At 41.5% G+C, this 15,042-nt stretch overlaps 1 protein-coding gene across 1 annotated transcript in view; it reads right to left on the bottom strand.

Moving 5' to 3' along the window:
• Nucleotides 1-15,042, bottom strand: part of UBE4A (ubiquitination factor E4A) — a 35,970-nt gene extending 20,928 nt beyond the window's left edge. Inside the window, exons 1-9 of the mRNA XM_035009040.1 lie at nucleotides 14,950-15,042; nucleotides 9,466-9,629; nucleotides 5,140-5,313; nucleotides 4,437-4,549; nucleotides 3,285-3,437; nucleotides 2,606-2,765; nucleotides 1,738-1,940; nucleotides 1,351-1,542; nucleotides 120-453 (exon numbers count right to left, since the gene is read on the bottom strand). Coding sequence (XP_034864931.1) covers nucleotides 120-453; nucleotides 1,351-1,542; nucleotides 1,738-1,940; nucleotides 2,606-2,765; nucleotides 3,285-3,437; nucleotides 4,437-4,549; nucleotides 5,140-5,313; nucleotides 9,466-9,586 — 1,450 coding nt within the window. The 5' untranslated portion in view covers nucleotides 9,587-9,629; nucleotides 14,950-15,042. The remainder of the gene's footprint in view (nucleotides 1-119; nucleotides 454-1,350; nucleotides 1,543-1,737; nucleotides 1,941-2,605; nucleotides 2,766-3,284; nucleotides 3,438-4,436; nucleotides 4,550-5,139; nucleotides 5,314-9,465; nucleotides 9,630-14,949) is intronic.

The following is a 15,042-nucleotide window of genomic DNA, read 5'->3' as shown; positions in this document are numbered from 1 at the left end:
TCTTTTGAGAAAGAGGCACCTTTGTGAAAAAGGATAAAAGTGAATGCCTCTGATGTTACACACACACATGCAAGCGCGCGCACACACACACCATCTTGAGAAGGCCAGTTCCCCCCTACCTCTCATGTGCACATTTTTAATTTTTCGTTCTTCATCATTCAACTCCTTCAGGGCACAGTAAGTGGGGTTAAAGGTGAGGAGCCGAGAGGATCTGGGTTTGCAAAACGGCTGGCATAGCTTCAGGAGAGCAGCACCCAGATTCAGAAAGAAGGCATCCGAGGCATACATTTGGAAGAAGATTTCTGGCATCTGATTGGCCCAAATCTTGGTGCGGCCTGCGTTTGCATGCAAACAGTTTCCAAGCCAGGACAAGATACAGTGTTTGGTTTCTGGAGAAAGCTGGAGTAAGTTCTTCAGCATCTGGTAGATCTTTTCATGGAACTGAGCCATGAACTGTTTAACCAGAAAACACAACCACAGAACATTCCAGTTTCACAATCCTCATATTTGTTACTCCCAAACCTTAGCCACTGGCAATTTCCAAAAATATTCTCATCCTAATTTTATACCCCAGTTCTGAATAAAAAAAAAAATTTCTGGGCACTTATGAGAGATTCCCTGATGAGCTGCCAAACTACAGATAGCATTTACATAGCTTTAGAGCAGGGGTCAATAAACTGTCTGCAAAGGGCCAGACGATAAATATTTTCAGCTTTGCAAGCTATACGCTGACTGTGGCAACTATTCAACTCTACCACCGCGGCATGAAACCAAGCCAAAAACAACGTGTATGAATGGGCATGGCTGTGTTCAATAGAACTATTTACCAAAATAGGGGGCAGGCCGGATCTGGCCACTGCAGTAATTTGCCAATCCCTGCCTTAAGAGTTGTGATGGTGGGAGATTTAGACCGTCCCCAATTCAACCACTTACTGCCTCACGTGTTGGCCAGACCTCTGCTAGAATTTACACTAAGAAGTCCAAATGGAGGGGACGTTGGTGGAAGGAAGGAAAGGAAAAAAAATTCGGTTTATCAGCTGGAGTTCAGCTGGAAGATTTTAGGAGCCCAGGTTATAAGAAACGGCTTGGTGACGACAGTGAGGACTGAGGGGAAGTGGCTGGCCCAGAGCACAGGGCAGAGAGGAGCAGCAGCTTACTCTGAAACCGTGCACCAGCTTCTCCTCTGCCCTGGGCCTGTGCTGAAAAGAGGACAATTTCTTTACGTGATTATGGTAGAAAGCCAAGCAGATCGATATGCTTCCCCAAAGAGGCTCAAGCAGCCTTATCTGCATCTGCTTCCCGAGGAAACGCGACTTCATCTAAGATTAGGGGGCTGGGAGACAGTTCCACCTGATGGATGTTGGCCTCTTGCACTTTGATCTCCTGGGGACTGGAACGAGATGGATTCAGGAAGTAGCCATGATTTTCTACTACACCTGGAGTTTTTAATAAGCAGGAGATATTCAGGATTACTCCCAGCAAGGTCTTCTGGTACATCTGCCCATTGCTAGGGTCCTTGGGCTGAATGTACTCTACAAAAACCTATAGGAGAAAACAAGTCCTACTTACTCGTCTGTATGAGGAGGGAAAGGTGGTGAGGTGAACGGATTTCAAAGAGTTAAGTCTATACAACAACTAATGTATCTTTCTTTTACTCAACAGGTAATATTAGAGCACCCTCAGGACAGGATATTAAATCACCAGCTCAAATGAATACGTACCACCTTTCAAACCTACCTTTGCCATATCCTTCTGCCTAGTGAAATAGAGAAGAATATCCAGATATGCATAAAACAGGATCTGACAGAGTTCTAGATCTTTTATTCGGCCCAATAAAATATCAAACACTGGAATCATAACTTCTGGAAATGTGCGAACTTCCTCATCCAATATCAAGGCTTCAATGACCTCTTCCAGAAACTCAGTTACATCTTCAAAATCTAACAAATGACAAATGAGAGGAAAAGAAGCCCACAGCAATTTTTTTTTAAATCTTTTTTTTTTTTAATTTGACAGAGAGAGACACAGTGAGAGAGGGAACACAAGCAGGGAGAGTGGGAGAGGGAGAAGCAGGCTTCCCGTGGAGCAGGGAGCCCGATGTGAGGCTCGATCCCAGGACCTGGGATCATGCCCTGAGCCGAAGGCAGACGCTTAATGACTGAGCCACCCAGGAGCCCCGCCCATAGCAATTTTTATATGCTTTTACATACAGGCTACTCTTCTCACATTCTGATAATTCTACTGGTATTCAACCCCAAAGGTCAAGATATGAGCTCTCTTCCTTAATTTTTTTTTTTTTTTTAAAGATTTTATTTATTTGACAGAGACACAGCGAGAGAGGAAACACAAGCAGGGGGAGTGGGAGAGGGAGAAGCAGGCTTCCCGCGGAGCAGGGAGCCCGATGCGGGGCTCGATCCCAGGACCTCGGGATCATGACCTGAGCTGAAGGCAAACGCTTAACGACTGAGCCACCCAGGCGCCCCGCTCTCTTCCTTAATTTATACTTCTGGAACCATAGTGGCTCTGAGGTTTCTAATGCAATTAAAGGAATTTTAAATTTAGAAATCAAGATGTAGAAACTCAGAGATCTTGCTTATGTACTCACGGGCTCCTTGGATGGCTTCCAACATCAAATCTACCAGTTGCTCATGGATGTTCTGGTCAATATAGATCTCTGGCGTGAGGAGTACTGTTCGGGTATTGGACACAGTGAGGTTCCTGCATTGAACCGCAAAGGGGAGCAGGTTCTCTGGAACTTTGGTAATCTGGGAACAGAATGAAGAAGAGAGGAGAGAGCCTAGCTCTATGACCTGAACAAGGGTGAACACAGCAAACAGAATGAAAAAGACAATGTACCCCAAAACAGTACTGCTGTCCTGTGGATGCTTAAAAATTCGTAAGAGTTCATTCTTTGGTGTAAGGAGTCACCCACCTGCTAGAATTCTAATCCTGGAAGTGACCAAGCTTAGCTCACTCTTACTTATACTTCAGTGGAAATGAGTTTATCGCACTTTTTTTTCCCCTCCCCTGACCTTTTCTAAGAGTATGACTTTTTAAGGTTTGTAGAACAGGAGGCCCTGGTTAAATGGGGAAAGGAATAGACCCAAGCCACAGAAAGAACAGACGAAAATTTCTGACAACTCATAGTGCCTCTCATATCTAGTTTCTGATGTATTATGATGTATATAAACTGATTTAAAAGACACTCATCCAACTCTCTGGCTTACATGTTAAAGTCAAACCCAAGAGTACTACACAGTTCTCAATGGGGATTAGTCCTTTACCTCTTCCTTAGCTCTTTGGAAGCAGGAATAAAGGTAACAAAAAATGTGCCTCTCCCCTGCATCTCGATCAGCAGAGAGATTCAACGTTGAAGAAGAAGTCATGTTAATCAAGTGGTTGCCTGGGTCCTGAAGTAGTAAGCGAGCGAAGACAGCCTTTAAGAAAAGCAAACAAAACACTAAACCACTGCAAAGTTAATCTTAGGATACCAAGATGTAGAAGGTCATTTTGACACAGGTTACTGCGATAGGCACAGGATGTAGAGTGAAGGGGTAATATAAGACCCCCCCCCTTACTACTTTAGAAAATATTAGGTACATAAATATAACTGTATATGCATTGATTCTTGAACAATATGGGTTTGACGTGGATTTTTTTCAGTAAATACAGAACAGCACTGTAAATGTATTTTCTCTTGCTTCTAATTTTCTTTATAACATTTTCTTTACCCTAGCTGACTTTATTGTTATCCATAAGGCTTCCTGTCAACAGTAGGCTATTAGTTAAGTTTTTGGAGAGTCACAAGGTATGTGTGGATTTTCAACTGCCCCTACCCCCCAAATTGTTCAAGGGTCACCTGTATAGTTATCCCAAATAGAGCTCAAGCCTCTGGTATAGCCCTAGCATAGAGTAAGCATTAAAACAGTATTTACTGAATGGTGTGGAGAATCAGCGATTGAACTTACACATGAAATTTACTCCTCTGTGTGACTGCTGGCCTTACTCAGACTTATAGAATTTACACATAGAGTTAAACTACAAGTTGTCAAGTGTCTGTCCTACCAAAGTTTTATTCCTTTAATGTTAATTAGGCACTTATAAGGTAAAACACACGGTTTTGATTTTGGGGAAAGGTACAAAGACATGGCCTTGCAGAACTTAAGGGTCTGATAGGGGAGATAGGACAGGTATAAAAAAAAGCCAGTACATGTGACAGAAGGTGACAACTGCCATCCGAGAGGCACAGATAGATCACTCCAGGAATTCAGATATGTGGCCATGGTAAATGAGAAGATCTCCAAGGAGGAACACCAAAGACAATGTTAAGAGATGGAATTACATAAGCAAAGTCATGGTTGGAGAAATGTGAGAAGAGTTCAGCTGTATGGCTAGTTTGTGCTGAAGGCACCTGAAAGGAACATCAGAAATGGTACCTGCTCAACATTGTTCATATCAAGCCAGTCTTGATCTTCCAGGTCTACTGCCATTTCTTCCAAATACACACAACGACTGGGGATGCCATTCCCACTTTTCAAGCTGGGGTCACCTGGGAAATGGTTTTAATCTGGTAGGTTAAGGATAATGCTTCTGTCTTATATAGACAACGGATCTTGACAGCATTTCTCTTGAACTCCAAGTCTGACTCAGGTAGTATCAGGATAGTCTTGACATACAAAGCAGTATCTAAAGACTTAAATCTTTTCAAAGAGTCCAAGAGCATGTCAGGTTTTGTTATAAACATAACATCATGAATCCCAGGCATCAGCATCTATTTTTTTTAACTACAGATAGGACACAGAGGGAAAACACTATCTGACACCTCATGGGGCTTCTGTCTAAATGTTTAGGTCACCTCTGAGAAGAAAAAGGATTTGGCTACCACTCGCATTTCCCTTTTAAGGTGGTAAAGGCAAGGAGCTATATGGTCTAGTGTGTACCAAAATGATAATGAAAGCTGCACCTTGTCTAATTATTTTTAGGTCACATCAAAAGCTTCACTAAACTATCAAACCTGTGTTTTAGGGAGGACAGTGGGTTTGTTTAACCATGAGATATAATAAGTTTCTAAGAACAAGTTCCTAGCCCAAGCAGGAAGGGAAGAGTAATGAATAGACTGGCTCCAAGTCTGTAACTCACTGTTGTCCAGAGTAATGAGGAAGATCCTTTGGATCATGTGATTGATGTTGAGTTGTTCACATACTTCCTGCTGTGAACGGAAGGAGCGGCTAATCTCAGCCACAGAGTAATCAAATTCATCCAGGCTTTCAGACACACTATTATCCGAGTCATCTGGGCTAGCTGGGAGTTCATCTGCCAGAAAATGTAAGCCATTAACAGTTAAACTCCTCTCTTTAAGAGAAAACCAAGTATACTATCAAAAATGATAAATGTGGGGCGCCTGGGTGGCTCAGTCATTAAGTGTCTGCCTTCGGCTCAGGTCATGATCCCAGGGTCGTGGGATCGAGCCCTGCATCGGGCTCCCTGCTCAGCGGGAAGCCTGCTCCTCCCTCTCCCACTCCCCCTGCTTGTGTTCCCTCTCTCACTGTGTCTCTGTCAAATAAATAAAATCTTTAAAAAAAAAATGATAAATGTTATCAAGAGAAAGATAATTCTGGATGGGAAACAAGTTAATCATCTAATTAGTGAACATCTCAAGTCAGGCAACATCTTTTTTTTTTTAATTGAGGTAAAAATTGAGGTATAACATTTAAAAAATGACGTATAACATCATATTCATTTCAGGTATACAAAATAATGATTTGATATTTATATATATTGCAAAATGGTCAACACAATAATTCTGCTTAACATCTATCACCATACAGTTATATTTTCTCTTGTGAAGAGAACTTTTAAGATCTACTCTCTTAGTAACTTTCAAATATGCAATACAGTATTATTAACTACAGTCACCATGCTATTCATTATAACCCTATGGCTTATTTATTTTATAACTCAAGTTTGATCCTTGTGATCCCCTGTACCTACCCTACTCCAGGCAACCACCAATCTGTTCTCTGTATCTATGAGCTTTCTTTCTTTTTCAGGTATCACCTATAACTGAGAACATTTGTTTGTATTTGTCTTTTTCTGTCTGACCTATTTCATTTCACACAGGTCCGTCCCTGTTGTTGCAAATGGCAGTAATATTCCATTGTGTGTGTGTGTGTGTGTGTGTATGTGTATATCATATTTTCTTCATCCATTCATCCATCAATGGACACAGGTTGTTTCCATGTCTTGGCTATTATAAACAATGCTACAACAAACACAGGGGTGCATAGATCTTTTCAAGTTAGTGTTTTTGTTTTCTTTGTATAAATACCCAGAAGTGGAATTGCTGGATTATATGGTAGTTCTGTTTTTAAATTTTTGAAGAACCTCTATAATGTTTTCCATAGTGGCTGCACCAATTTATATTCTCACCAACAGTGCACCAGGGTTCCCTTTTTTCCACATCCTTGCCAACACTTGTTATTTCTTGTCTTTTTGATAGTAGTCATTCTAACAGGTATGAGGTGATATCTCATCGTGGTTTTGATTTGCATTTATTTGATGATGAGTGATACTGAGCACCTTTTAGTGTACCCGTTAGTCATCTGTATGTCTTCTTTGGAGAAACGTCTATGTAGATCCTTTGCCCATTTCTAAACTGGATAATTTGTGTTTTTTTGCTATTGAATTGTATTAGGCAACATCTTAGTACAGGATTCTGAAATCCCTGGCTGAAAATCCTACCAAATTTTACAAATCAAAAGTTTTATTCTGTCTACTCATAATTAACTGCACCCCATATTACCAAAAATAGCAACATTATGTTCCCTATAGAATCTTAGTGAACAGAGAATTACCTACAACAGATCAATATGCCTCTAATTATTTTAAATATATGGCTCTTTCCTGATTTTAAAGAATACATATATTTGAATAATCCCAAACTGTATAGGAAAACATTATGTGAAAAGTCTCCTCTGAACCAATTCCTTATGGACAAGCATGTCAGCTAGCAAACTGTTCCAGATTTTTTTTTCCTATTGTGGTGCGAATGCTTATTGCTAGGATTTTAAGTTAAAAAAAAAAAAAAAGAGAGGGAGAGGGATCATACTATATATACTGCTTTTCAGCTTGCTTTTTAAACTTAATCAGCACCAACATCCTTCTCTGTTAGGTCATTTGTAGGCCTACCTCATTCTTTGTAATAGCTGCACTGTACTGCATTTGTATGCACACACTCTGACTTGTGTAGCTACTTCTCAATTGATGAACATTTGGGCTGTTTCCAATTTTTCATGATTTCAAACACTACTGCACCGAATAGTACTCTTTTTGTACACCTGTACGAGATTTCTGTAAGGTAAATTTGTAGAAGCAGAATTGCTGAGTTAAAGAGCTTGCACATTTAAAAGTTAACATATATTACCAAATTATCCTCAGAAAGACTCCTCTCATTTACAAGCCCCTCAGCAGTCTATGAGAGAGTACCTGTTTAAATCATCACAAATTTCATAAGTAAAAATCTAATTGTTGTTTTAATGGGCAGTGCTCCAACTATTATTGAGACAAGATTTTTAAAATCATTTGATTATTGTATATAAATTGTTCATCTGAATCTTTTCCCCTCTAATTTGTTACTATTTTCTTTATTGATTGAATCCCTTTACTTTTTAAAAAAGCAACCTTGCCTTAGGAGATTGTAGGAGGAAAAGGGGAGTGAGGAATAGGAATTATAAGGAAATGGGAAAATATGATTTATGAGTATGTGGTTGGGGGAAATTTTGCTACATAGGTTCTTAGCTCCTATCGCTCTTGGGGTTCAGAGGAGAACTTAACCATATAGGAGTAGAGTGACAGATGCTTGTCCTTCTGGCTGTCAGCAGACAGAGCTGCCTCTCCGAATGGAATTCAGGCTGAAGGAGTACAAGCGTGGTGTTCACTAGAAGCCACGTGAGTCTGCATCTGCTTCTCTCTATCTACAGTGATTATTCTGAAAGGCCAGGCAAAACTCTCCGAAGTTAAGAGTTGCTTTAGTGTGGTGAGTTTAGTCAATGTGAAGCTCAATATAGGAGGCCGAAAGTTTTGGCAGATTTCTAACTGCTGGTGGAAAACAGGTTAGACCTGGTGGCACGCTAAACTCAGCGTAAACAAACTAAAACGAGGAGAAGCCAAAATAGTAACAGGAGCGCATGTACCTGATTTGTCCCACGGCTTGGTGCCTGCAACGCTCCCAACTCTAGCCAGCCTGAGGTCTGCTGACAGCCAGAAGGACAAACATCTGTCACTCTACTCGTATAAGGTTAAGTTCTCCTCTGAACCCTGAGAGCGATAGGAGCTAAGAACCTATGTAGCAAAATTTCCCCCAACCACATACTCATAAATCATGTTTCCCCATTTTCTTATATTCGTATTCCTCACTCTCCCTTTCCTCCTACAATCTCCTAATGCAAGAATCTGGAAGAGATTTCAGAGACTGAGACCCAGAGCCGCCTCCTTCGATCATGGTAAAGTCAGTGTTACATATACTCCCCCCTTGCTTCATCATCACCCTGTCCACTACTCATCTGTCTTGCCCTTACCTCCTTTTTATTCAGTCCTGAACAGAGAGCAAGGCTACAACTCAGCTATGTATACCGACACTTTTGAAATAAACAAAAAGGTAAAATATAAACATTTCTCCTTTCCAAAAAATACTATTATTCTCTTTGCAGGGAGAAGGGGAGTGATTTCTGGCTTGAAAGATTGTGACTACCCTCAGAAGACTAATAAATTTGAGAAACAGCATCCTAATTCTCCTAGGCTATATGTCTTCTCAAAGGAGGAAGTTAGACCCGATCTTAATTTTGGTCCTAGACGAGGAAAACCATTTTTCTGATTAGTGAGATATTCTGATTTTTTTTTCACATTAAGGCAAAGGATCAGATTTTCTTACAAGTCTGTTCTAACAGCATTATGCTATGAAAGAGGCCACTCTATGGAATGGAAGAAGTATTTTGCTTGGGATTGACTCTGAAGCACCAGGCTTAAGAACAAATTTCATTTATTTGTCTATCAAAAAGCCAAAAAACTTTTATAATTCTTCCTTTTACACATCTGCTTTCTACAGCTGCACGTAACCTGCTTTCTCCACCTATGTCTGCAATCTCAGTTTCCTATGTTAAAAAGATTTATTTAAGTATCTTCTGCTGGGTGATTTTTAAAATAAATAGCTCGACAGCACTGGGATCACGACTAACATCTGTTACTACAGAACCACCTGCTATCTGGTCTCTCTTTATGCAGCAGGGAGGAGAGGACCCGAAAACAAAACGAAGGAAAATGAACAAAAACCCCAATTTATGCCCTAAATGAACAACAAAATTGACCCCCAGGTCGATTCCAACTGCAATTATGGACCCTAAGAAGACTTCACTTGGGAAGACCCCATTCTAGGTCATCTCCTCCGCTGCTACTGGGTCCCCTACTTACCAGACTGCTGCTTCAGCTGCTCTTTTTGGATTGCTGCAAACTGCTTGGCATCAGCCAGGGAGCCAAAAAGAGCAGCAAAGGGGTTACTTGAGATGTTGTTGTTATTCTCCTGGTCTGTCATTTCACTTTAAAGTATCCTCCATCCAGACCTGGGGGGGGAGGGGCTGCAGAGAGGACAGGTATCAGACACGGAGGGGCAGATAACACAACAGCTGGGATTAGACCCACAGTCGTCGGTTCCTTTCCCATTTCTCGAACACAATACATGTAAAAAGGCTTTGGGTAAGACCTTCCAATTCCTGTTCCAAGATTCAAGGCATTTTTGGCAAAATGGTTATGAACCCACCAACTGGGTAAGTTGGCTTGATTTGGGGGCGGCTAAAACCAAAAAGCTTTAAAAATATTCAAGCTGGAATGCATTTATCTGTTGACACGTTTCTATTTGCCACACCTTTAAAAAATAGGTTAAGCAGAAGGAATTACTGATGAGGAAACTCATCTACTCATCGTAATAACAATGTGGCACTGACTGAAAAATATGACAACAGCTACACATTTTCCATAAATCTGGTTCTCATTCACCATGAACATAAGATGGCGCTTGCTCAGCCTTCCAGGACTTAAAGCTGCAGCCGGGAATTCCTCAGCTACATATAAACTAACTGTAAGCCTGTATCGGACATGGAATGGCAAATAAGGACAGGAACCTGACCAACAGCGTGTTGTGGGTTTCAAATATGTATTAGGCAATTTATCTCTACTCCGAGGCTTAAAACAATTGAGATTTCTTCCACTAAAAACTAAATGGTCTTTGCTTAATTCTATATTTAATTTCCACTACTTATTTGATTTTTTATAATACTGCCAACACACACCAATTCCTAACGTGGAACATGACATCATAGATATATACCTCAAAGGTATTTAGTGGAGCTAACTGAGTCTGCATTTGCACTCTTCTGATTATATTTCCTCATTCAAGCACCAAGGGGACTCAGAGGCACAATGTGATGAGCGGAGCACCCTGAAAGGCTTTCTTCCCTTCCTGAAATTTTAAGGCCACAGCACAGAAGTACAACCCTGAGAAGGGTGGGGAAGAGACAAAGGGTATGAATATTCAGCTCTCAAAGATACTGAGCTGCTAAAAGGACAGAGGCCTTACTTAAAAAGAGTGGGGATGGGGTATGAGGGAAGGAGAAAAAAAATTTGGGGGGTCTACCTTTAATCTCCTGAAGTAAGACTCCTTACAGAAACATATTAACAAAAACTAATATAAGTCGGAAAAGTTACCCTTATTTTCTGGAGGAGGAGAGACTCTAACACTTCTTGACAATTCTGAGACATCTCCACCAATTGCTTCACCCTCTCTGTCAAGTGTTTTCTGCATAAGAGCTAATGGCTAATTATCTGTAATGACTTAGGCACACAGTCTAGTCTCCTCTTAGCATGGTTCTGGGCTTTACTGCTCAAGGAAATGTAGATGTTGCTCTATAAATTTATTTTTTGCAATGTATAGTTTAGTTAAGCTTAATAATCCAAAAATAAAGATAGCACATTTAGTGCTGGAATTCATGATCCTTGAGAGGACTTCCCCCTCATTTAACCACTGCATAAGCTTAATTGTTGCTCCTCATTCATGTAGAGACACTAACAGTTGTCTCATTGTTAGCTGACCACCACCCTACCTCTATCCTAAGGTACCCTCAAGTCCAGAGGCATGCAAAAAGTATAGTGAGCTCTTGTCATTTTCTGTCTTTGAAACATCATCCTCTTTTTTCAACATGACACCCTACATTTTTCCTTTGGGGATCCATCCCATTCTCAGTCCATGTGTTCAGAAGAGGATGGCCTCACCCACTAGCTCCAGGAAGGAGCATATGAATCTGGCTTGGCCAAAAAGAATGCAGCATACTCTGGCCAAAGTGACTGATTGAGGAGTAGGCACAAGACCCTAACAAGGCCTATCAGAATCAATGAACACCCAGCTTCAGGCCTTTGGCTGAATCTACAGAAAAGGGAACTCTTTTTTCCTGCTTGGGTTGTTAGCAGGATAAGAAATAAACCTGGAATTGCCATCTTTCCATCATCTAGAAGAGGCCTACCCCCAAACTAAGGCAAGATATAGGAAAACAGAGTTGAGAGATGCAAAGAGTCTTTCTGTTATAAAAAAGCCAATAGATTTCCCTATATTGTGTAAGCCAGTTTGAATCGGCTTTTAAAAACACAACAGAGGGGCGCCTGGCTGGCTCAGTCAGTACAGCATGCAACTCTTGATGTCAGGGTTCTAAGTTTGAGCTCCACGTTGGGTGTAGAGAATACTTGAAAATAAAATCTTAGGGACGCCTGGGTGGCTCAGTCGGTTAAGTGACTGCCTTCACCTCAGGTCATGATCCCAGGGTCCTGGGATGGAGCCCCGCATCGGGCTCCCTGCTTAGTGGGGGGCCTGCATACCCTGTGCTTGCTGCTCCCCCTGCTTGTGCTCTCTGACAAATAAATAAATAATCTTAAAAAAATTTAAAAAAAAACTTAAAAAACACAACTGAAAAGAGTTTAAATTAATACAAAGGAGAGGGGGACGCCTGGGTGGCTCAGTCAGTTAAGCGTCTGCCTTTGGCTCAGGTCATGATCCCAGGGTCCTGGGATCGAGCCCCGCATCGGGTTCCTTGCTCGGTGGGGAGCCTGCTTCTCCCTCTGCCTGCAGCTCCCCCTGCTTGTGCTTTCTCTCTCTCTGACAAATAAATAAAATCTTTAAAAAAAAAAAAAATACAAAGGAGATGCATCATCTGTACCTCTATAAGAGGTAGAAAGGAAGCAAGATGAAAGTGAGGAACACAGAACATATGAAAAGATAGGCTCCTTAGACTATCGAGACAAATAAACAGAATTTATGATAATAAATGGCATTATTTCCTCCTTTCCCAATATTATACTGTCACATTACAAAAAGAAGCTAGGAGCGCCTGGGCGGCACAGTCCGTTAAGTGTCCGATGCTTGGTTTCAGCTCAGGTCATGATCACAGAGTCGTGAGACTGAGTTCCATGTCAGGCTCCACACTCAACTGTAGTCTGCTTAAGACTCCGCCTCTGCCCCTCCCTGCCGCGTGTGCGTGCATTAAGATAAATAAATAAATCTTTTTAAAAAAATATTTCTTTTCTTTTTTCTTTTTAAAGATTTTATTTATTTGACAGAGAGACACAGCCAGAGAGGGAACATAAGCAGGGGGAGTGGGAGAGGGAGAAGCAGGCTTCCCGCAGAGCAGGGAGTGTGATGTGGGGCTCGATCCCAGGACCTCAGGATCATGACCTGAGCCGAAGGTAGACGCTTAACGACTGAGCCACGCAGGTGCCCCTAAATAAATAAATCTTAAAAAAAAAAGAAGCTAGCTTCCCATTACATTTTATCTATATTAATAAGATGTATAACTTTCTACATTGTATTCCTAATGCAGACCTTCTACCTTGCTAGACAGTAAGCAATCTGAGTACAATTTCATATCTGATTAGTTTTTCTTCTGTGTCCAGCATTGTACATTACAATCACAGAATCCCAAATAAATATTTACTGAATGATTCAATCTTACATGTCATTACTCCTGACCTCCTTGTAAGCACCCATGATCTTCCTTCAAGGTAAGGGCTTTACTATGTGTCTTGGGTTGCAGTAGCAGGTCAAGCTTCTGGGCCAGACACTTGTGGCTCTTTGGTATCTCAGGATGTGTAGAATAGAGAACGGAAATAAATCTCTTGTCATCTCTGCTATACGTCTTTTTGAAAAACAAAAAAGTTTCTGCCTACCTCACTAAGTTCATCTTTCTCATATGAACTTCAAATCTGTGCACAAACTACTTTCATAGTCCAATATTGTGTAACCACTTTTAAAAAGTTTCACGGGAAACGGGAAGAATGATCACTTGATGGGAACCTTTGTGGAGATGTCAGTATAGATACGTTCAATGGTCTCACAAATATAACAGTACCTAGATATTACCTACTCCCAACAGGTCTGGTAAAATAACCCTGATATTTTGTTTTAATATTCAATGTCACCAATTACTTATAATCTCCTATTTTCAACTGCCATACAGAGATACAGCACCATCCTGTTGTCAGCTTTTGGGATGGTGCCACCATCAATCCTTAGGAGCTTTTGGATTTGATTACTTTTTTTAAAAAGATTTTATTTATTTGAGAGAGAGAGATTGCACATGAGCAGGAGCGGGGGGTGGGGCATAGGAAGAGGGAGAAGCAGACTCCCCTGAGTAGGGAGCCCGAATTGGGGCTCGATTCCAGGACCCAGGGATCATGACCTGAGCCCGTCTGATGCCTAACCAACTAAGCCACCCAGGCAACCCAGATTTGATTCCATTTTAATATGTCCTACTTACTCGCTGCAAGGGTCTACATCTACAACAGCTATTTACTTCCAGTACTACAATCACCCTCCCCACCCCATTCAATCTTTTGTTTATGAACAGTACTGTTAATCCCTAAGGACCATTGTCAGCCCTTAAAGAGGTGAGCACGCAAATGTTTTAACATCAGACTTGTTATTGCTTTTAGGAAAATATGTAGAATACTTCGTAAAATTGGACTGGCAAAAATCAAGCTCTGTTGAACCATACTTTTTAAGGTCTCTGTCCTGGTGAGACATTAAACTAAAAATGAATTAAAATGTTTTCAGTATTAGATGTTCCACCCCAAAATTCTTTCAAGTCCCGCTAAAGTGGCAACAGATCCTAACAACACATCGACAAGCTAGAAGGATCTCCTCAAGTCAAAAAGCCAACAGCATTCTTTCCTGGGTCCCATTTTATCTCAGGAGGGTTCCCATAGGAGACCAAAACAGTGAGACTAAACGAGTCCTTACTCTGGGAGCGAAAAACTGATCCCAAAGAGAAGACCCATCAAATATAAGCTCCAGAACTGCGGTTACTCAATCTTATTAGTGTCTTCTACGCCCTATATTCGTGAGGGAGCACGAAGCAGAGCGCCAGGAGAGTTTTGAGTAGTGAACTGATCACCTGCCTTAAGAAATGTCAATTATCTTGCCGTGTGTATTCAACTGGTTTGACTGCTGCGACTCGTGCTTAATTTCCCCTTCTTTGGCATCTGGCTATTTGTTGTCTACGCTTTGCATTTCATCTCTCCAGGTTCCGTAAGGGATTCGCCGCGAGGAGGGAGACCCACCCACTCGGCGCTCCTTTCAGAGAAAGGAAGTCAAAGATAATGCAAGGCCAGTATTCTGGCCTTTTCCTGGAGGGGAATGGCAAAAAAGGGTAGAGGTGCCAGAAGCTTGGGCACTATAAAGGGGTCCCAAATCAGACAGGGTCGAAGTTCACGAAGGAGAGGGTCAAGGGTCAGGAAAACACAGGAGAAGGAATTTGGAGGCAAGAGTGCAGAGACCTGCAGTGGCATTCAACTAGGAGAAGAAAATCCCATCGCAGACTCAACGATCCCCTCCCGTCAAGCTATTTCCTCTCTTACCAGAGCCTGAAGGGCCAGCAGCGACGACACGACAAGTCTTAGTGGCCGAAGGATTCCCACTTCCGACTCAGCACAGCAACCGGAACTTACATC

The sequence above is a fragment of the Mirounga leonina genome, unplaced genomic scaffold (genome assembly GCF_011800145.1).
Source record: "Mirounga leonina isolate KUSES-001 unplaced genomic scaffold, KU_Mleo_1.0 Mir_153, whole genome shotgun sequence".
In the NCBI taxonomy this organism is placed as follows: domain Eukaryota; kingdom Metazoa; phylum Chordata; class Mammalia; order Carnivora; family Phocidae; genus Mirounga; species Mirounga leonina.
Note: the sequence above shows the minus strand (reverse complement) of the source record. Positions and strands in the feature narration are given on the sequence as shown.